General features: G+C 42.7%; 1 protein-coding gene and 1 pseudogene across 3 annotated transcripts in view; both read left to right on the forward strand.

Moving 5' to 3' along the window:
• The window catches only part of porb (P450 (cytochrome) oxidoreductase b), a 55,568-nt gene that overhangs the window by 19,503 nt on the left and 12,374 nt on the right, over window positions 1-23,691 (forward strand). For 2 of the 3 annotated variants that reach the window (XM_021581864.3, XM_021581863.3), the window contains exon 3: window positions 18,215-18,263. In XM_021581864.3, coding sequence (XP_021437539.1) covers window positions 18,215-18,263 — 49 coding nt within the window. Of the gene's footprint in view, window positions 1-2,769; window positions 3,690-3,884; window positions 4,016-18,214; window positions 18,264-23,691 lie in introns of those variants that run through there. The other variant, XM_090218079.1, reaches the window with a different exon arrangement.
• On the forward strand, window positions 1,028-8,101 carry LOC149972327 (uncharacterized; annotated as a pseudogene).

A 23,691-nucleotide genomic window follows, 5' to 3' on the forward strand; every position in this document is an offset into this window, starting at 1 on the left:
CTGTCAAACATGGTGGTGGCAGCATCATGGTTTGGGCCTGCTTTTCTTCAGCAGGGATAGGGAAGATGGTTAAAATTGATGGGAAGATGGATGGAGCCAAATACAGGACCATTCTGGAAGAAAACCTGATGGAGTCTGCAAAAGACCTGAGACTGGGACGGAGATTTGTCTTCCAACAAGACAATGATCCAAAACATAAGGCAAAATCTACAATGGAATGGTTCAAAAATAAACATATCCAGGTGTTAGAATGGCCAAGTCAAAGTCCAGACCTGAATCCAATCGAGAATCTGTGGAAAGAACTGAAAACTGCTGTTCACAACTGCTCTCCATCCAACCTCACTGAGCTCGAGCTGTTTTGCAAGGAGGAATGGGAAAAGATTTCAGTCTCTCGATGTGCAAAACTGATAGAGACATACCCAAAGCGACTTACAGCTGTAATCGCAGCAAAAGGTGGCGCTACAAAGTATTAACTTAAGGGGGCTGAATAATTTTGCACGCCCAATTTTTCAGTTTTTGATTTGTTAAAAAAGTTTGAAATATCCAATAAATGTCGTTCCACTTCATGATTGTGTCCCACTTGTTGTTGATTCTTCATAAAAAAAATACAGTTTTATATCTTTATGTTTGAAGCCTGAAATGAGGCAAAAGGTCGCAAAGTTCAAGGGGGCCGAATACTTTCGCAAGGCACTGTGTGTGTGTGTATATATATATATATATATATATATCTCAAAATCAATTAAAATATTTCCTGGCCCTCCTAAATTTCATGTGGTGCTAGTAAAATAAAAAATTGTGCTTCCAATCTTATGAAAGAATATTTTAGAGCCCTGGGTGGGGGTACAGGAAAGGAGAGGATAACTACAATATAACCCAGCCCCCTTTATTCTCATTTAAAGACATGTTCCGGTACTCTGGCGTCTAAGAAAGTTCCTGCTTTGGGCTGGATGAGTCAATGTGGCTAAAAAGTATACACAAGTACTGGATAATCTCTTTTGAATGGGTATTCTGGGTACCTAACTGTGTTATGAATGGGGCGTTGCAATCTCTCCTGTACAAGTTGAGCAGCCTCTGTGTTTTTGGGGCCCTAGCCAAAGTTCCCTGGAGAGCTAGTGAGAAAGGCAAGTTAAGCCCTCTCTGAACCCTCCCAAAGGTGGTAAGTTGAGGCAAAGACGAGCAGACTTTCCCCCCTGCTCTAGTTGTTTTTGTTTCCCTTCACGTTCTTTATTTTTGGGGCAAGCCATCTCTTATTTGCCTGGCTTCTCCACTTGATGAAGTAGGGTCTGCCACAAATGGAATCCTTTTATGATAGAGGTTGCTATAGCAATCACATTCCCCCTACTCCAGTGGTTGGGGGGGGGGGGGGGGGGGACGGAGCGTCAGACGGAGCTTCTCACCCTTGAATGGACCACAACTTGTGTGCCGTAGCTAGCTAACACCTTTCAGATTGGAGAGGAAAAGCGGTGGGGATGAGGGAGGCATGTGTTGAGTTTGAATGTTCTCTCTGTGTGTGTGTGAAGCTTCAGGGTTTTATGGGAAGTCTGTTTCCCACCATTGCCTCTTCTGTGCTTGCCAGACGTGGTTGGGGTGTGTGTGTGAGAGCGAAGGATTAAGTGTGTGGTGTAGAGTACTCGGTGGAGAACAGAGTTCAGGCACAGCTGGTTGTTCTAGGTGTCTTTGGGCGGCTGTAGCTTGGATTGTGGACGGAGTGCTGCTGTGGTTCAGGCTGGTGTACACACTACTCAGCTCCATCTTGTTGTGAAATGTGTTGCAGCACCTCTTAGCTCGGAGTTTGACAGTGGTGTGGCTTCGCTGGTGGACACAGAGCCAAGTGCTATGGGCTGTGTGTTTTCCATGCCGGAGGATAGGAGCGCTGCCGCAGAAAGGTCAGTATGAAACTTCGTACTACGAAATCTGGACTTCGGTGAGTTTCTTTCAAAAAAACGCACAAGCATCGCATGTGAGCCAAGTCTACAGCTTGTGCTTTTTTTTTTTTTCATGTCTTCTGAGAACCTCTGATCGCACCCTGGCACACAATGACGTGAACAGATTTTTCTCCATTCAATAATTTTGCGGTTAGATCTGCTGATAGCAGCTTAACTCTGTGTGGTGTGTTAAGTTTCTATGGGATGCCCTGGCTTGAGGACAAAAATGTGTATCCCATTTCTATAGGCAACTCACACTGCTCTTAGTAGTTAATGCAATTCATATGCACTGTGTGGATATGGCTCTTGAATGGTCCCTAGTGTTAGTCATTTGGTCAAATGAACTTGAGCCGTGGATTTTACAAAGTCATTCTACCCGTGTAGGGTCGTTTCACATCAAAAAGCAGAAGAGGATGTGACACCCACCATTGGCAGATTGTTCTGAAATATTTTCTGTAATTAGTAACCGATACGATTAGCATTCCTGAAACATTACAATATTTTGTAAGGTTATTTTTCTTTTAGAAACGATACAAACGACAACATCATACAAACGGTTTCCACAGGTCCTTAAGTCTTAAGGCCTTAATGTGGATAAATTATTTTGTCTTAAATACATTTTTTCAAAGGTCTTAACTAAAAATAGGTAGACTGGGAGATGGACTACTTTTTATTATCTTCTGTTTGCATTGTGCACAGGGGATGTAAAGAATGGTTGAAAGGATAGTGATATACTACAATGGAAGGAACACAGTTTAGCTTGAGCCAGAGATTGGCTGTGGTAACGGAGGTCGACTTGAAACTATGGTAGACAGTTAACGTTAGTCTGCAACTACCATAGGGAAAGTGCAAATTCAACAAGAACTGGTTGGAGAACAGCCACTTTGCTTTGTGGTTAAAATCAGTTGAAGGGAATCAACACGAAGCCCGCTGTGTCTTTTGAAAGAAGTCCTTCAAATTTGGCACTAAGGGAATTAAAGCTGTAGAATCCCATATGCTGTGTGAAAAACACAGAACCGCTGTGGAAAGCCACCAAACGGCCAGCATTTCTCAGTTCTGTTCAGTTGTCTCCGTCTCAGTACCACATACGACAGTCCAAGTACAGCCAGTAACGTTACCACTGCTCCAACAACTTCGTTGCTGGGAACCACATCAAGCGATCTCCGAACAAAGTTTGGCTCTATGCCCACACTAAAAGTGGAGGTGTGAGCACCAGTCCTATGCCAATTAGGGACTTGAAGTGGTCTTTCAGGCGATGTTCTCTGGCTCAGAAATCACCAAGACATGTAAATGCAGGAAGGACAAAACCGCCTACATCACACAATTTGAGATTAGCTTGTTTTTTTTTATTTAAGGGACCAATGTCCAATGTGAACAAGGGCACGTTTGGTTTGACGAAAGCTTCAACCAAAAGACAAAGTAAAAAACTGGACCTGCACGTATGCTATTGAAAGGAATCACATTCAGTCAAGGTACCTGGGGTCGCAGTTCATTGGATTGAGAACTTGCCTGTGGTGGAGAGGGCTATAGAAGTATAGCCATCACTGGTGAAGTACAGTATGTGGATGCGGTGAGACCCTAGAAGCTCCCAACCCCTGGAACAGGGTCGTTTGACACCATAGAACCCAGCAAGATCAGCTCATCTTGGCCAAACAGCTGTTTTTCATGGCTGTCTCCAGGACTTTCAGTCCCTTTTTGACCAAGTACCAGACTGACGAGCCCATGATGCCATTCCTCCTCAAAGACTTGGCTGAGTTGATCAAGGTAATGATTTAAATTCTAGTACTGCGCAACTTGATATTCCCATTTGATTTCCACTCTCATCACTGATTGTAATATTGATGATATGACGCTATGATAGAGGTGACAACAAAGATAAGTTGGAAATCTACATGGGTTTTTTTGAATAATGTGGTTAAAACCAGCATTTGCACTACATTTTGAGTTTTCCGTTTGCAGAGTTTGTTTAGGCGTTCTGTCAAGATGGAGTTCCTCCACTGCAGATGATCAGACTGGATGATGTTGCCCAAAAGAATGGGGTCCGCCTGAAGGAAGTTGACATAGGCTTGGGTGCCGAGTCAGTCCTCAAGGTAGTGTGAGAATTTAGAAGTATTACTTTCTGTCAAATTATGGTGAGGATGCAGACAGCTGATTGTTTTCTATTGTATGAAGTCATTAATCACTATTTACGGCCCATTATCCCTCTGTCAGAAACTGCAGAGAGAAAAAACAGTGAAGGAGAGCTCACTGTCCTAGAGTTTAGGAGAGACTTCATGAAGGTTGTCAAACATTCTAAAGAAAGTGCAGGACAAGAGCCCCCCCGAAATACCCCACCATAAGACAGATGGCATATTTGGACCCCACTCATGTTCTGACCCAGGCTGGTGCCAGGGCAGAATGAGCAGTCTTGTGCATACGTTTCTGCTAGACAAGAAGTTGTCAGGTGTCTCTGCTGGTAGGAATAGTTTAATAGAATAGTTATACAATTGTGTATACATTTGGTAATAAGTGACAGAAGCCTGTCGGATGTAATATAATGATTAGTCAGTGATGGCAGCCCTACCCTCCGGCGCCGTCTTATCGGCTCTCAACCAATCATGCTATTTTTGAATTTTTTTTCGCGTTAATAATAATGTTGCTGCTATCGTCTCTTATGACCGAAAAGAGCTTCTGGACATCAGAACTGGGATTATTCACCTCAAATTAGACGGAGTTCTTCTTCAATGAGTCAGATGCGAGGGATATACTGCAGACACCAGACCAGGCCCGATCGCTGTGATTTGCTGGAGAAGGAAACAGATTTAGAGGCAAAAGATCAGGGTGCCTTGAGTGGCTGATCTGCCTTTGCCTTCCGTCCTGCTAGCTAACTGCTGGAATTCAATTGCTGGAAAATAAATGGGACGAACTGAAAACGTGTATATCCTACCAAGAGTCGTGGCCGAACGACAACATTAAGAGCATACAGTTATACACTATCGGCAAGACAGAACAGCAGCCTCTGGTAAGACACGGGGCAGGGGCCTATGCATTTATGTAAACAGCTGGTGCACGATATCTAAGGAACTCATGATAAGCTGTAGACCACACTATCTACCTAGAGTTTATCTGTATTTTTCATCGCTGTCTACATTCCACCACAGAGCGAGGTTAAAACTGCACTAAATGAGCTGTATTCTGCCATAAGCAAACAGGAAAATGCTAGTGGCTGGTGACTTAAATACAGGGAAACTTAAATCAGTTTTACTGAATTTCTATCAGCATGTTAAATGTGCAACCAGAGGGAAAATAACTCTGGACCACCTTTACTCCACACACACTGCTTACAAGCGAAAATGAAAGCAGGAAGTACGAGTGACTGGGTATAAAAAAGTGGTCAGATGAAGCAGATGCTAAACTACAGGACTGTTTTGCTAGCACAGACTGGAATATGTTTTGGGATTCTTCCGATGGCATTGAGTACACCATCAGTCACTGGCTTTATTAATTAGTTCATCGACGACGTCATCCCCACAGTGACTGTATGTACATACCCCAACCAGAAGCCATGGATTACAGACAACATTCGCACTGAGCTAAAGGGTAGAGCTGCCACTTTCAAGGTGCTGGACTCTAACCCGGAAGCTTATAAGAAATCCCTCTGTGCCCTCTGACAAAACATCAAAGGCAAAGCGTCAATACAGGACTAAGATCGAGTCTTAATACACCGGCTCTGACACTCGTCTGATGTGGCAGGGCTTGCAAACTATTAGACTACAAAGGGAAGCACAGCCGAGAGCTGACCAGTGACACAAGCCTACCAGATGAGCTAAATTACTTCTATTCTTGCTTCGAGGCAAGTTATACTGAAACATGCATGAGAGCATCAGCTGTTCCGGACGACTGTGTGATCACGCTCTCCACAGCCAATATGAGGAGTGTTGACAGCCAGGTTAACGTTCACATAGCCTCTGTGCCAGACTGATTACCTGGATGTATACTCTGTGCATGCGCTGACCAACTAGCAAGTGTCTTCACTGACATTTTCAACCTCTCATTATCTGAGTCAACACCAACATGTTTCAAGCAGACCACCATAGTGTTCTTGGGCACATGGACTAAGGTAATCTGCCTAAATGACTACCGACCCGTAGCACTCACGTCTGTAGTCATGAAGTGCTTCGAAAGGCTGGTCATGACTCATATCAACACCATTATCCCAGAAACCCTAGACCCACTCCAATTTGCATACCACCCCAACAGATCCACAGATGATGCGATATCTTGCATTCCACAAGGCCCTTTCCCACAGGGACAAAAGGAACACCTATGCGAGAGTGCTATTCATTGACTACAGCTCAGCGTTCAACAACAGTGTCCTCAAAACTCATCACTAAGCTTAGGACCCTGGGACTAAACACCTACCTCTGCAACTGGATTCTAGACTTCCTGACAGGCCACCCCCAGGTGGTAAGGGTAGGTAACAACACATCCGCCATGCTGATCCTCAACACGGGAGCCCCTTGGGTGCGTGCTCAGTCCCCTCCAAACCTCACTGTTCACAACTCCAATACCATTAAGTGTGCTGATGACACAGTGGTAGGCCTGATCACCGACAACGATGAGACTGCCTATAGGGAGGAGGTCAGAGACCTGACCATGTGGTGCAAGGACAACAACCTCTCTCTCAACGTGATCAAGACAAAGGAGATGATTGTGGACTACAGGAGAAGGAGGACCGAACACGCCCCCGTTCTCGTCGACCGGGCTGTAGTGGAGCAGGTTGAGAGCTTCAAGTTCCTTGGTGTCCACATCATCAACAATCTAATATGGTCCAAGCACACCAAGACAGTCGTGAAGAGGGCACGACAAAACCTATTCCCCCTCAGGAGACTGAAAAAATTTAGATCCTCAAAAGGTTCTACAGCTGCACCATCGAGAGCATACTGACTGGTTGCATCACTGCCTGGTATGGCAACTGCTCAGCCTCCAACCACAAGGCACTACAGAGGGTAGTGCGTACAGCCCAGTACATCACTGGGGTCAAGCTTCCTGCCATCCAGGACCTCGACCCAGACTATGGCTTCCCAGACAATTTGCACCCCCCACACTGCTGCTACTCTGTTATTATCTATGCATAGCCACTTTAATAACCCTACCTGCATGTAAATAATTACCTCTACACTGGTGCCCCTGCACATTGACTCTCTACTGGTACCTCCTGTATATCGCCCCGCTTTTGTTATTTACTGCTGCTCTTTAATTATTTGGTTTTTTTTAATCTTTTTTTTTTAGGTGTTTTCTATACGCCATTGTTGGTTAAGGTTTCACTACACCTGTTGTATTTGGTTCATGTGACAAATTTTATTTGAATAATCATTTTCACTTATCCGTTCATCTTTTGTTACAGGTGATGTGATTATCCAACAGTTTTTTGAACTTCCTGTCCCTTGAGGTCAAAAGTGAGCGCTCCTCTCTTTCTGGCCCATAGAGACTAGGCTGGATGTGTTCTTGCATTGTTTCCTCAGCCAATCTAACCCTGAGCTTTGGGGTTTCTGTAAGAAGCTTCTTATTTTGTCCCATGGCAGGTGAATGTCGTGAGGCTTCTCCATCAACAAGGAGGTGTAACAACCTGTAACATGCAGGAGGGTACAGTCATTTCCCAGAGACTGGTGTGTGATTGTGGGTTGTGTCATGGTTCCTCTCACCAAGGAGCTGCTGATCTGAATCAGCAAGGTCAAAATACAGAGCACACATGGACTAGGAGTAGAGGAAAAGGGAAAGTGCTGTGCAAGGGCAGAAGAGAAAAGCTGCAGAGGATCACATGGATGTTCTGAAAAAAATGTTACTCTGTTGACAGCCTGGAGAAGGATGCAGGCAAATTTGCAGAGCAAGCAGAGGGAAAATCTGAAACCTTGATGGCTCAGCTCATCACCAAGTCCAACACCCTCAGGAGCAGATGTAAGGAGAAAATTATGAGAATTACAACCAGTCGAGGCAGAGTTGGAGAGTAATGCCACAGAACAGACACATGCCATGATTAAATGGAGAAAGAGGAGATCAAGTCAGAGACCCTATTTTGTATTTAAAAAAATTCTCTCTCCATTTTGAGCATAGTTGAAATTTAATTGTCCCAGGTCTGGAAGGTAGTGGATTGGCACCAGCAATTTTTTTTGTTTATATGCAACCCTGTACATAAATTGTTTCCTTTTTAATAAACACATTTGGACATGATGTCCCTAAGTAATTGGTGTCCTTCAGTACTTTTTGTGAAATTCGTCTTTAAATTGCATTCCAAGTGGCATTAAAGGTCTTAAGTCTTTTAAATTGAACTTGCTGAAACCTGCAGATACCTTGCCAGACCCACTAACACACAGCCCCATCTCCAGCGCCCGCATCACTTTCCGCCTATGGCCTAAAACTGCACCACTTTCTTTTCTCTCCGTAGCCCACGCACTTTTAATATTTAAATAACTCGAATTTTCCATTGTGGTGATGATGGCAAATTGATTGCTTTCCAAGTTTAGTATACGTTTTTTCAAGATGAGTGATAAAAGAATCGTCCAACCCATCGGGTATCCCACTACACCCCCATATGCCATCTTGAAAAATACACACAGATGGATTAAAAGTAAGTTTACATTGTACACTGCATTGTAAACTAACTTGCCTAGTTAAATGTTAAATAAAAAATGTAATACTTCTGGGCAGACAACTTTATAGCTCTGCCCACAATTTACGTATTTACCATTCTCAGAAAGCATGGATTATTGAGTTATTAGTTTTACACTTAAGACATTACTCTGCTTTTGTGCTCTAGAATTTTTGCATCTGGTCTCTTGTGTAATAAATTCTATACATTCGTTTATACTGGATTAAGCGTAAAATTTGGTTAACTGTAATTTCGTTAGTTATGCTCCAACTTTCCCTCCTTGTGCCAACATTAGTTATTTTTAAGTCTTGGTTCCAATAGTTTATAAAATATTTTTTTCAGTTGAATACACAAAACCTTGGTGAGAGCATATCATAGGAAAGTCTGTTTCTGGCACAAATAAGGTTGCTCTGATGTCAAAGATATCAACATTTTGTGATGTAACCTTAAGTTGTATGTATTTGAAACTTCAGTCCAAATTGTATTTTGTATTCTGTCATGGAAATACATGCAATTCCTGTTACCAAGTCATGAAACATTATTTTGTCATGAAACATGATTGCTGAGAAATTGAGCTAATTGATTGCGTCTCCAAATTGGACATTTTTATTTAAAGTGTATCTTTTCTGGTAGGAATAGTTTGGACCAAACCTCTTGCTACCAATGAGTAAGAGGTTTGAATATTTTTTTCACAAAAGCCACCCACGGGCCCCCAATCCCAACTCTAGAACCAGTATCAATTCTCTGTTTGACAATTAGTATGAAGCTGTGGCTTGGAGTATTGCTTTTCCTTACTATGTAAAGTATTCCCTGTGAATCTGGTCAAGTTTTTAGTTGAGACTAGTAGTTTAAGTCGTTAAGTTCACCATAAAGTAGTGACAGTACCAGGTTTTGACCACTAGATGCCGCTTTTCCTGCTATACTGCCCGACTATTTGATCCATTTTGCTGGTCTCTTGTGTTTATTAAATAGATCTCATTTCCTTTGGAACTTTGGGGAGAAAACCAATAGATTTGGCTCATTATGAAAATAAATTGTGTGGTCAACCTCACAGTTCAAGCCAGCCCTCCATGAAAGCAACCCAGTTTATCCTTTTTGCAACCTAATGCTTCAACCAAACTCTCACCCTCCGATCCAACAGGTCCCAGACGTGCTCAATGGGATTGAGATACAGGCTCTTCACTGGTCATGGCAGAACACTGACATTCCTGTCCTGTAGAAAAGCATGCACAGAACGAGCAGTATGGCTGGTGGCATTGTCATGCTGGAGGGTCATGTCAGGATGAGCCTGCAGGAAGGGTACCACATGAGGGAGGAGGATGTCTTCACTGTAACATACAGTGTTGAGATTGCCTGCGACGACAACAAGCTCAGTCCGATGATGTTGTGGCACACCGCCCCAGACCATGACAGACCCTCCACCTCCAAATTGATCCTGCTCCAGAGTACAGGCCTCGGTGTAACGCTCATTCCTTTTGACGAAAAACGCGAATCCGACCTTAACCCCTTGTGAGACAAAATCACGACTCGTCAGTGAAGAGCACTTTTTGCCAGTCCTGTCTGGTCCAGCGACGGTGGGTTTGCCTTACAACAGGCCTACAATCCCTCAGTCCAGCCTCTCTCAGCCTATTGTGGACAGTCTGAGCACTGATGGAGGAATTGTGCATTCCTGGTGTAACTCGGGAAGTTGTTGTTGCCATCCTGTACCTGTCCCGCAGGTGTGATGTTCGGATTCTGTGCAGGTGTTACATCGTGGTCTGCCACTGCGAGGACGATCAGCTGTCCGTCCTGTCTCCCTGTAGCGCTGTCTTAGGCGTCTCACAGTATGGACATTGAAATGTATTGCCCTGGCCACATCTGCAGTCCTCATGCCTCCTTGTACGTTCATGCAGATGAGCAGGGACCCTGGGCATCTTTCTTTTGGTGTTTTTCAGTCAGTAGAAAGGCCTCTAGTGTCCTAAGTTTTAATAACTGTGACCTTAATTGCCTACCGTTTAAGCTGTTAGTGTCTTAACGACCGTTCCACAGGTGCCAGTAGTGATTTATTTCAGCTTTTATTTATTTCATCACATTCCCAGTGGGTCAGAAGTTTACATACACTCAATTAGTATTTGGTAGCATTGCCTTTATATTGTTTAACTTGGGTCAAACTTGTCAGGTAGCCTTCCACAAGCTTCCCACAATAAGTTGGGTGAATTTTGGCCCATTCCTCCTGACAGAGCTGGTGTAACTGAGTCAGGTTTGTAGACCTTGCTTGCACACGGTTTTTCAGTTCTGCCCACAAAATGTTTAATGAGATTGAGGTCAGGGCTTTGTGATGGCCACTCCAATACCTTGACTTTGTTGTCCTTAAGCCATTTTGCCACAACTTTGGAAGTATGCTTGGGGTCATTGTCCATTCGGAAGACCCATTTGCGACCAAGCTTTAACTTTCTGACTGTCTTGATGTTGCTTCAATATATCCACATAATCTTCCGTCCTCATGATTCCATCTATTTTGTGAAGTGCACCAGTCCCTCCTGCAGCAAAGCACCCCCACAACATGATGCTGCCACCCCCGTGCTTCACGGTTGGGATGGTGTTCTTCGGCTTTTTCCTCCAAACAAAACAATGGTCGTTAAGGCCAAACAGTAATATATTTTTGTTTCATCAGAGAACATTTCTCCAAAAAGTATGATGTTTGTTCCCATGTGCAGTTGCATACCGTAGTCTGGCTTTTTATGACAGTTTTGGAGCAGTGGCTTCTTCCTTGCTGAGTGGCCTTTCAGCTTATGTCAATATAGGACTCGTTTTACTGTGGCTATAGATACTTTTGTACCTGTTTCCTCCAGCATCTTCAAAAGGTCCTTTGTTGTTCTGGGATTGATTTACACTTTTCGCACCAAAGTACGTTCATCTCTAGGAGACCGAACGTGTCTCCTTCCTGAGAGGTATGACGGCTGCGTGGTTCCATGGTGTGTACTTGCATACTATTGTTTGTACAGATGACTCACCTCCAATTGACTCAAATTATGTCAATTAGCCCATCAGAAGCTTCTAAAGCCTTGACATGATTTTCTGGAACTTTCCAAGCTGTTTAAAGGCACAGTCAACTTAGTGTATGTAAACTTCTGACCCACTGGAATTGTGATACCGTAAAATACTGGTGTCATGGACAAGATGATGCGTCCTTCACGAAGACAAACCTTCCCGATTCCATCCTTGCTGAAGCACCACCAGATCATCACCAATCCTCCACCAAATTTCACAGTGGGTGCGAGACTTGGAGAGGCCTATAAGCCACAGTGTTTTGCACCCACTGTGAAGTTTGGTGGAGGGTCGGTGAAGATCTGGGGTGCTTAAGCAAGGCTGGAATCGGCAGATTTACTTTGTGAAGAACGCATGAATCAAGCCACGTACAAGGTTGTCCTGGAAGACCCTGTCATGGCCAGCCCAATCTGTATAGCTCTGTGTTTACATGATTGGTTCACTGTAGGTGGGGGTGGTGCATCCTATATAAACACACACTCACTTCCTTGACAACAGCTCTGCACTGCTCCATGAAGCGCAAGAAGTATGAATCCCCTCATTTCTGCTGAGGCCATATCACCGTACATGCGCTGCATGGCCAATGCAGACGTCGTATTGACTATGCGCCAAGATGCACAATGTACTGCTCTCTCCTGCCAATTTGTTCACATTCATTGTTTCATAACTTCATTGTGTGAATTGTTTGCGTTTGATTGTTAGTGTATATCAATTCCTCATTACATATATCACCAATAGTACATTTAACGTTAATTCCCTATAATTTCTAATCTACAATGTTTGTTACAGTAGTTTCTGTTCATGAATTCAATGTTATTCCAGTCTTCCCTTTCTCATTGTTGGAGTGGACACATTGTTTGCAGAGTACACAACTTATGCTACACTTGTGAATGTTGAGTAACGACATACACGCATAGAAGTAGGCATATAGGCTACCTGGCCTGTGCGCAAATGAAGGCATATAAACATGCCCACTTGGGGATCTGATAGTTTTTCTAATTGGCTTAACGCATCACCACTAATAACCTGTGGAGCTTCTCAAAGCGAACAAACTCTGTTTTTACATCCTTTGACAATTACAATAGTTCCTCAGTGTATTTGAAACATATTTTGCACACTTAGCGTGAAAGGGAGTAATGTCATGCTCTGATCCAGTGGAAACATAAAATATATGCCAACCTGATTACTTCTTATCAGCGCTTGACTTGGACTGAAATCATTTCTGGTACTCATTTTGGGTGCTGATACTCTTTATTTAGGTGCAGGAGCTCCACAATACTTTTGAGCTAATGTTCTATAAGAGGAACAGGAGCTTAAGCAGTAGAACATTTTAGGTGCTGGTACTCCGTTCTGGTGAGCTCCTGCCCAAGTCGAGCACTGCTTTTGATCCCTTGCGCAAATAGCCTACAGCTGTGTCTGTCCCGAGTTCACTGGGGCAGAATATTTTGACCAAGTTTGCTAGAGCAAGTTCGTTGCAGACAGGCCATATGTAGTCAATGTGATTTATAGGATATTTATTTTTATCAGGGTATTGTTTTAAATTTAGATTTGGATAGAATTTTGATAAACCACATGACAATGATTTTGAGATATGAAGACAATTATTATAAATTAAATGAAGCTGTTTCACAAAAATGTGCATATGAAAACGATAACTGGCATGCCGATCGGTAGAAATTGGCATTCCACATGAGAAATGTTGCAGCCGATTCGTGTAGTAGCCTATTACCGGCAACTTCAGGGGAGTAATGGCAGAATCTGCAAGAGCGGGAGTAGAATAGTTGGGTAAGGTCATTTTTATTTTTATCCTGGTTATCTAGAACTCTTGCGCCCTCTTAAGGAATTTTTGTTATTTCATCAAACCGTAAGCTTAAAGCATCAGACAAGCTCAGTGGATGTAGTTGAGTGGATGTAGTAGATTTCATTAAAACACATAGGGTGTGTTTCTATATGGAAAAATACATTTAGTCGGGGACAGCCCGAAACCCAACCCAGTAATAAAAACTCCACTTTGTCTATGACAGCCAATGGAAGTTGCCTGTCATAACACACCCCTTCTGACATGTGTCTCTTGGGGTCAATCTTCTCCAGGTGAACCAAGGGCTTGAGCTGCTCAGCGAAGCTGCACATGTCTTCGCAGAACACTGTACAGTGTGTGTTTGGGAATTTTACCTTTCAAGACCATTGAAACCATCGTCTAACAGTAACTAATCCATGCCTTTTTTTAAAGGGAAGAATCTACATACAAAGAGTGACGCCACAGAAGTTACGCTTGAAGGGAAAGAAAAAAGGATTCGAGAGGCATTAGCCTATAAATTCTTACATTCCACCATTTTCAACCTATTGAATATCATGGGTACTTGTAACAGTTGGCTTTTGACAGAGAGCGTGAACAAGAGGGGGATAGGGCCAGAAGGCATTTAGTTGAGAACAAGCATTTATTTCCCAGTCTTTACCAAAAACCTTACTCGGCTCTCACTCAACTGATTTTAAGATGCTTCAGTTTACACACTACTGAATTGTCTAAAATCATTCAGACTAGCCTATACCTACTAATTTGTAATTCATGTTTGCTGTTGGTGATTGTCTGTGCCCATTTCATCGCATAGAATACTTCAGCTGTCCACTCATTTGACGTTTGGAGGAAAGGTGCAGCATTCCCTGTGTGTGTGTGTGTGTGACCACTCTAGATTACATGTTCTGCTGCATCCCCCCCAGCATGAGACGGTGTCTTTTTTATTATTATTTGTTCAAACCCCAGATGTATTTATTTAACCTTAGTTTAGGCAGGGGTAGTCCCATTGAGGCCAAGGTCTCTTTTTTGACTGAGCTCTGCATGACTAGACCAAGCAATTACACAATCAAGACGAGCATGGGAAATGCACAAAAAAACACAGTCATAGAAAAATAATAATTCCTTTGTGAAGAGGTCATCTACCAACAATCTGATGATATAGTATTCTGACGATTCTTCCATTAGTGAGGTGCGATCTGTAGCGACAGAGACCTAAATCTGTAGTGACAGAAGTAATTTCAAGAATTAGCCATTCCTGTGACAGGGTATGGAATCTCGTGCTTCTATAGGTTAGTAACGATGTCGGGTAGGAGTTTTCACAGAAGGGCTTTATAAATGAACAGAATGCAATGATGAAACTAAATTCAGAGATACTGAGGTTTACAGTAGGATACATATGTTAGTTGCTTTTAACCCCCTAGAGTCCGCGGCCTCGCGTTAATCAAATTAGCATCATTAAAAAAAAAATCCCCATCAAAATCCGTCAGTTTAACCTAGAGATCTTTTTTGTTGTTGCATGGGCTGTATCGCAATCCACTGCAGTGAAAGGTGGCAGAGCTAGAGCGGTGTTTGTCAAACCATGCAACGTTCCGAAAATCTTTTCTCACAAACATCTGTATCGTCCAAGCTATTATAACACCTCAATGGAAAGATGTGAGGAACACGATGGCGTTCTCTGTTTTGCTCTACGGCTCCCACAAACATCACAGGACTCTTCTGAAGTCGGTACATCCGATCTGCCAACTTCAGTCTGAACGGTTTGTGCTACACACTAATTTGACCCCTCTGTGGAAAGATGAGTCTTTCACAAACACGTACAAGACCAGTCTGAAGGTAGCTGGTTAAGTTTTTTTAAGAGTTAGTGTTGTGCCTAAAATAAGGGGTTAAATGTAACAAAAACATATAGTTTCCTAATCGTATCTCTCAGATATAGGACAGGCACTTCAGATTTTAAGGACGATCTGTTTATCCATGTTTGAAGCTGTTATTCAATGCGTTTCTATGGGTTAATAGCAGTATCAAAATGATTGTTTGATACCTTAAGGGGTCCTAAAAATCAAATCAAATAGCTAAAGGATCATTAGTTTGACCATCCTAAAACAATTCCATATGGCTGAAGCTAATAATTTAGCTAAATCTTCCCAACTGCGAACACACACACGGGACACCCACATCAAACCCGAAACCAACTCACATTTGAGTTCAGTCATGGCCACTAGCATTTCTTAATTAACTAAATCTAAAATGAGGCCAGTCTAAAGTGCAGTTCCCCTTTTAGACTGTGTCATTATGGTACAAAATGGGATAGCTCTCACATCTTTATGTATTTGCAAGTTGTCAGCTTCACACCATCTTTACTCAAATGTGAATACAAAAGGAAATATGCATTGTGGACATTCTCATATAGTCAAATGTTGCATTATGGACACTTTCAAGGTTAATCCTTGACATTAAATGTCAATTTACATTTACAAAAAATTTGACATATGGGAAAGAGTCAAGACCGAAAGCGACCCTTTTGAGCTAAAAAGGTTGTTTTGCAAGCTTGCGTGCCTGTCATACTTCACTGAAAGTTACTCACCCTAGCCTGACAGTAACACTTGAGTAAATTGGAAAGGAAATGAAGAAATAGAGAAACAAAATTATGTGAGTCATGTTACAGCCAGGGATATTTTTGCAGCAGAAAGTGTGATGATGATGCAAAATGCATCATATGATGAAAAAAACACTTCCATTTTTATTGAAAGTGCTCTGTTTTGAAAACTTAACTGCTGACATGGACACTTTGGGGGGGACTGTATCAAGGGGACTAATTCATGAAATACTCATGTTTTTTGAGGAAAATATCCTTTTAAAAGAATGCCAGGACAGGGAGGATGCTGTATTGGACCCTGTTTCATCATTGGCCTTGCCAAACACCTTACCCCGCTTAACCTTTTACAATACTCTGTGTTTACTTAAGAGATAGAGGACATCAGTCAACTCTAGGCTTGGGGCATATTCACGTTGAAGAGTTGTAGCAGAGGACCGTGACGAGATTTACATTTTCATAATATGTACATAACCTTTTTAAATTTACATTAGCAATGTGCCAAGAGAGGGTTCGGGGGCAATGAACGGTCTTGCTCTGCAGCTTAAATTTACGGTAAATATCCCAGTATAGTCACTAGCCAGTAAAGCATGCTTAACAAACTATTCAACTATGCAAGCAACTTTTCATCTTAACCATATTGCACTCTTGAATAATGCAACAATTCACAAGCATGTGCAGACGGGGTTTATTTTCACGTCTGTACACTCATTACATTTTTAGCTTCAATACAAAAGCACAGTTACTAAAGCTAACATGTAACGTTAGCCTATAAAAGTAGAGTAGGCCTACCTTACAAAATTAGAACAAACCAGGTGTTATTTTTATCAATATAATGCAAATCATTACATGTGGTAAAAGCTAATTGTGACAAAAAAAAGTGGATAATTCACTGGGGAGTTGAGAATAGCTGTTTTACTTGGCTCAGTGCAGCCAGCCAAGAACCATTGACAGTTGTATTTATTTTTTAAAGCTACGCCTACATTTTCAGAATGTAATAAAATATTAGGAAAATGTCTAAACATTTCAGCTGTTTTAAAAATACTGCTCTGCTATTATGATGTTTATTGTAGGAGTGTTGGACTCAGTGAGACAATTTTTTAACACTGCCTTGCTTGGAGGGGGGCAACTGTGGGGCCAGTGACACGTGCTTCCTCCAGAAGTAACGGTTGAGAGGTGACAAGTTAACAAGTTTACATTACAGTAAAAGGTCTAGCCGATGGTATTTTCTCAATCTCTAAGCAATCTCTCGTAGTGAGAATAGGCTCTTAAAACCTCTTAAGGATCTGCCCCTTTTTTTCAATTTTTGCCTAAAATGACATACCCAAATCTAACTGCCTGTAGCTCAGGACCTGAAGCAAGGATATGCATATTATTGATACCATTTGAAAGGAAACACTTTGAAGTTTATGGAAATGTGAAGTTAATGTAGGAGAATATAACACATTAGATCTAGTAAAAGTTAATACAAAGAAGAGAAACTTTTTTTGTACCATCTTTGAAATGCAAGAGAAAGGCCATAATGTATTATTCCAGCCCAGTCGCAATTTAGATTTTGGCCACTTGATGGCAGCAGTGTATGTGCAAAGTTTTAGACTGATCCAATGAACCATTGCATATATGTTCAAAATTTTGTCAAGACTGCCCAAATGTGCCAATCATTTTTCAAGTTCAGAACTATGCACTCCTCAAACAATAGCATGGTATTCTTTCACTGTAATAGCTACTGTACATTGGACAGGTGCAGTTAGATTAACAAGAGTTTAAGCTTTCTGACAATATCAGATATGTTTACTTTACAACCTCCTGCTAATCGCATTAGCGCACATTAGCTCAACCGTTCAGTGGGTGGGACACCTATCTGTAGAGATCCTTAAGAGGTTTTAAACAAGATACCCTGCCGTTCTTTTAGTCAACTCCTCTGTTGTGTTGTTCACTGTCATACCAAGCAATGTTGGCTAAAACACAAACAGATCTGGCAATGAGGCTATAGAAAAGTTTGAGGGTCCTCCAATGACATGCTTGTAACATTCCCATTATTTTGCATAGTGTGGTGATAAACCATTAGTGTGAAAAGTGACCATTTGTTCCCTGTACTAGGCATGTGTGCTTTTCTTGCTTGTGAAAAGCATCATTGGTTTGCTGTGTTTTATGTCCCAGCAGATAGTGGTGAAAGAATAATTGTTCCAGTGCAAGATTTTCTTTATAGACTTTGGAAGTGCATAACATTTGTCTCCTTTTTCTTTCAGAGCACCTTCTACTCAAGAGACTAGTTTTATTGAAAAGATGAAGAAAACAGTGAGTTTTTCTATTTTTTAGTATTTTGGGTGTGGGAAGGATAATGGTCTAGCTACTAGACTGACTTTACATAATGGTTATTAGGTAGAGGACGGATTTCAGTGGATCCTCCGGACTCCTCAGTCCAGACTTGGGTTCAAATACTATTTAAAATAATTTTGAAATATTTTCTGGGCTTGATTGAGCTTGTCTGGTACAATAGAACCAATAGAATAGTCAAAAAGGTGAAAACCCTGCCCATCTGGCAATCCAGGAAGAAAATAGTATTTGAACATTTCGTCTGCGCCGTACTAGCTGACCTTGAGAAATGTATATATTTTTTTAAACATTTTTTTATTTTATTTCACCTTTATTTAACCAGGTAGGCTAGTTGAGAACAAGTTCTCATTTGCAACTGCGACCTGGCCAAGATAAAGCATAGCAGTGTGAGCAGACAACACAGAGTTACACATGGAGTAAACAATTAACAAGTCAATAACACAGTAGAAAACAAAGGGGGAGTCTATATACAATGTGTGCAAAAGGCATGAGGAGGTAGGCGAATAATTACAATTTTGCAGATTAACACTGGAGTGATAAATGATCAGATGGTCATGTACAGGTAGAGATATTGGTGTGCAAAAGAGCAGAAAAGTAAATAAATAAAAACAGTATGGGGATGAGGTAGGTGAAAATGGGTGGGCTATTTACCAATAGACTATGTACAGCTGCAGCGATCGGTTAGCTGCTCAGATAGCTGATGTTTGAAGTTAGTTGGTGAGGGAGATAAAAGTCTCCAACTTGCAATTCATTCCAGTCACAGGCAGCAGAGTACTGGAACGAAAGGCGGCCAAATGAGGTGTTGGCTTTAGGGATGATCAGTGAGATACACCTGCTGGAGCGCGTGCTACGGATGGGTGTTGCCATCGTGACCAGTGAGCTGAGATAAGGCGGAGCTTTACCTAGCATGGACTTGTGTATAGTTGATTTGGCTGCAAAGTACCCAGATATCAGAAGGTGAAATGAATACAATTATGGTATTTTACGACATCATGTAGTTTAGTCTCTGTTGCTCACTGTCTACATGACATAGACTGACCAGGTGATCCTTTATTGATGTCACTTGTTAAATCTACTTCAATAAGTAGATGAAGGGGAGGAGTCAGGTTAAAAAAATGATTTTTCAACCTTGAGACCATAGAGCCCAACAGTGGAGGTTTCATAATACCCACAAAAGCAATAGTTTTTTTCACCATTCATGTTTCCCATAGGGGATTTTAGAAACACTTCAAATAAAGGCTATGCTTCGTGTGGGCTTACCCTGGCGTTTTGTTTTGATAACCACAGCTAGCTAGCTGCTATCCGTGTGACAGTCGGCTTTCGTCGATTCCGGAGCAAACATCGATTGTTCCGGTGCTAGCCAGCTCCGTCAATCACGCCTGAGTTCCATCACTCACTCCTGGGCTGCAGTCACCTATCCGGACCCGTTTCACTGCCTACGCGGAGCCCCACCGGGCCTTCACAACCGGACTGCCGACGTTATCTACCTGAAGGAGATCCGGCTGGCTCCTCTGTCGCGACGTTACCGGAACGCCCATCTGCGGCCCGCTAACCGTTAGCTGTCTTTCCGGCTGCTATCTGAATAGACAATCGGACAATTTATTTATTTGAATTATTATGTTTTCTTCTCAGGCCTCTATAACTATATCTATTGTTCTTATTTTTGTTGTTGTGTGATTTGGATTAATCCCCTCTACCACACGGAACCCCACTAATCTACTGACCGAACGCAAGAGGTGGCTAACAACAGACTCCATCCTATGCTAGCTTGCTACCGGTTGGCTTGGCTAGCTGTCTAAATCGCCGTGACCCTAAACCAACCTCTCCACTCACTGGACCCTTTTGATCACTCGACTAAGCATGCCTCTCCTTAATGTCAATATGTCTTGTCCATTGCTGTTCTGGTTAGTGTTTATTGGCTTATTTCACTGTAGAGCCTCTAGTTCTGCTCACTATACCTTATCCAACCTATTAGTTCCACCACCCACACATGCAATGACATCTCCTGGTTTCAATGATGTTTCTAGAGACAATATCTCTCTCTTCATCACTCAATACCTAGGTTTACCTCCACTGTATTCACATCCTACCTTACCTTTGTCTGTACATTATACCTTGATGCTATTTTATCGCCCCCAGAAACCTCCTTTTACTCTCTGTTCCAGACGTTCTAGACGACCAATTCTTATTGCTTTTAGTCGCACCCTTATTCTACTCCTCCTATGTTCCTCTGGCGATGTAGAGGTGAATCCAGGCCCTGCAGTGCCTAGCTCCACTCCTATTCCCCAGGCGCTCTCTTTTGACGACTTCTGTAACCGTAATAGCCTTGGTTTCATGCATGTTAACATTAGAAGCCTCCTCCCTAAGTTTGTTCTATTCACTGCTTTAGCACACTCTGCCAACCCGGATGTTCTAGCTGTGTCTGAATCCTGGCTTAGGAAGACCACCAAAAATTCAGACATTTTAATTCCAAACTACAACATTTTCAGACAAGATAGAACTGCCAAAGGGGGCGGTGTTGCAATTTACTGCAAAGATGGCCTGCAGAGTTCTGTCCTACTATCCAGGTCTGTACCCAAACAATTTGAACTTCTACTTTTAAAAATCCACCTTTCTAAAAACAAGTCTCTCACCGTTGCCGCCTGCTATAGACCACCCTCTGCCCCCAGCTGTGCTCTGGACACCATATGTGAACTGATTGCCCCCCATCTATCTTCAGAGCTCGTGCTGCTAGGCGACCTAAACTGGAACATGCTTAACACCCCAGCCATCCTACAATCTAAACTTGATGCCCTCAATCTCACACAAATTATCAATGAACCTACCAGGTACCTCCCCAAAGCCTTAAACACGGGCACCCTCATAGATATCATCCTAACCAACTTCCCCTCTAAATACACCTCTGCTGTCTTCAACCAAGATCTCAGCGATCACTGCCTCATTGCCTGCATCCGTAATGGGTCAGCGGTCAAACGACCTCCTCTCATCACTGTAAAACGCTCCCTGAAACACTTCAGCGAGCAGGCCTTTCTAATCGACCTGGCCGGGGTATCCTGGAAGGATATTGACCTCATCCCGTCAGTAGAGGATGCCTGGATATTTTTTAAAAATGCCTTCCTAACCATCTTAAATAAACATGCCCCATTCAAGAAATTTAGAACCAGGAACAGATATAGCCCTTGGTTCTCCCCAGACCTGACTGCCCTTAATCAACACAAAAACGTCCTATGGCGTTCTGCATTAGCATCGAACAGCCCCCGTGATATGCAGCTGTTCAGGGAAGCTAGAAACCATTATACACAGGCAGTTAGAAAAGCCAAGGCTAGCTTTTTCAAGCAGAAATTTGCTTCTTGCAACACTAACTCAAAAAAGTTCTGGGACACTGTAAAGTCCATGGAGAATAAGAACACCTCCTCCCAGCTGCCCACTGCACTGAAGATAGGAAACACTGTCACCACTGATAAATCCACCATAATTGAAAATTTCAATAAGCATTTTTCTACTGCTGGCCATGCTTTCCACCTGGCTACTCCTACCCCTGTCAACAGCACTGCACCCCCAACAGCAACTCGCCCAAGCCTTCCCCATTTCTCCTTCTCCCAAATCCATTCAGCTGATGTTCTGAAAGAGCTGCAAAATCTGGACCCCTACAAATCAGCCGGGCTAGACAATCTGGACCCTTTCTTTCTAAAATTATCTGCCGAAATTGTTGCCACCCCTATTACTAGCCTGTTCAACCTCTCTTTCGTGTCGTCTGAGATTCCCAAAGATTGGAAAGCAGCTGCGGTCATCCCCCTCTTCAAAGGGGGGGACACTCTTGACCCAAACTGCTACAGACCTATATCTATCCTACCATGCCTTTCTAAGGTCTTCGAAAGCCAAGTCAACAAACAGATTACCGACCATTTTGAATCTCACCATACCTTCTCTGCTATGCAATCTGGTTTCAGAGCTGGTCATGGGTGCACCTCAGCCACGCTCAAGGTCCTAAACGATATCTTAACCGCCATCGATAAGAAACATTACTGTGCAGCCGTATTCATTGATCTGGCCAAGGCTTTCGACTCTGTCAATCACCACATCCTCATCGGCAGACTCAACAGCCTTGGTTTCTCAAATGATTGCCTCGCCTGGTTCACCAACTACTTCTCTGATAGAGTTCAGTGTGTCAAATCTGAGGGTCTGTTGTCCGGACCTCTGGCAGTCTCTATGGGGGTGCCACAGGGTTCAATTCTTGGACCGACACTCTTCTCTGTATACATCAATGAGGTCGCTCTTGCTGCTGGTGAGTCTCTGATCCACCTCTACGCAGACGACACCATTCTGTATACTTCCGGCCCTTCTTTGGACACTGTGTTAACAACCCTCCAGGCAAGCTTCAATGCCATACAACTCTCCTTCCGTGGCCTCCAACTGCTCTTAAATACAAGTAAAACTAAATGCATGCTCTTCAACCGATCACTACCTGCACCTACCCGCCTGTCCAACATCACTACTCTGGACGGCTCTGACTTAGAATACGTGGACAACTACAAATACTTAGGTGTCTGGTTAGACTGTAAACTCTCCTTCCAGACCCATATCAAACATCTCCAATCCAAAGTTAAATCTAGAATTGGCTTCCTATTTCGCAACAAAGCATCCTTCACTCATGCTGCCAAACATACCCTTGTAAAACTGACCATTCTACCAATCCTCGACTTTGGCGATGTAATTTACAAAATAGCCTCCAATACCCTACTCAACAAACTGGATGCAGTCTATCACAGTGCAATCCGTTTTGTCACCAAAGCCCCATACACTACCCACCATTGCGACCTGTACGCTCTCGTTGGCTGGCCCTCGCTTCATACTCGTCGCCAAACCCACTGGCTCCATGTCATCTACAAGACCCTGCTAGGTAAAGTCCCCCCTTATCTCAGCTCGCTGGTCACCATAGCATCTCCCACCTGTAGCACACGCTCCAGCAGGTATATCTCTCTAGTCACCCCCAAAACCAATTCTTTCTTTGGCCGCCTCTCTTTCCAGTTCTCTGCTGCCAATGACTGGAACGAACTACAAAAATCTCTGAAACTGGAAACACTTATCTCCCTCACTAGCTTTAAGCACCAACTGTCAGAGCAGCTCACAGATTACTGCACCTGTACATAGCCCACATATAATTTAGCCCTATCAACTACCTCTTTCCCAACTGTATTTAATTTATTTATTTATTTTGCTCCTTTGCACCCCATTATTTTTATTTCTACTTTGCACATTCTTCCATTGCAAAACTACCATTCCAGTGTTTTACTTGCTATATTGTATTTACCTTGCCACCAAGGCCTTTTTTTGCCTTTTACCTCCCTTCTCACCTCATTTGCTCACATTGTATATAGACTTGTTTATA

The sequence above is a fragment of the Oncorhynchus mykiss genome, chromosome 24 (genome assembly GCF_057628025.1).
Source record: "Oncorhynchus mykiss isolate SJ-2025 chromosome 24, ASM5762802v1, whole genome shotgun sequence".
NCBI lineage: Eukaryota > Metazoa > Chordata > Actinopteri > Salmoniformes > Salmonidae > Oncorhynchus > Oncorhynchus mykiss.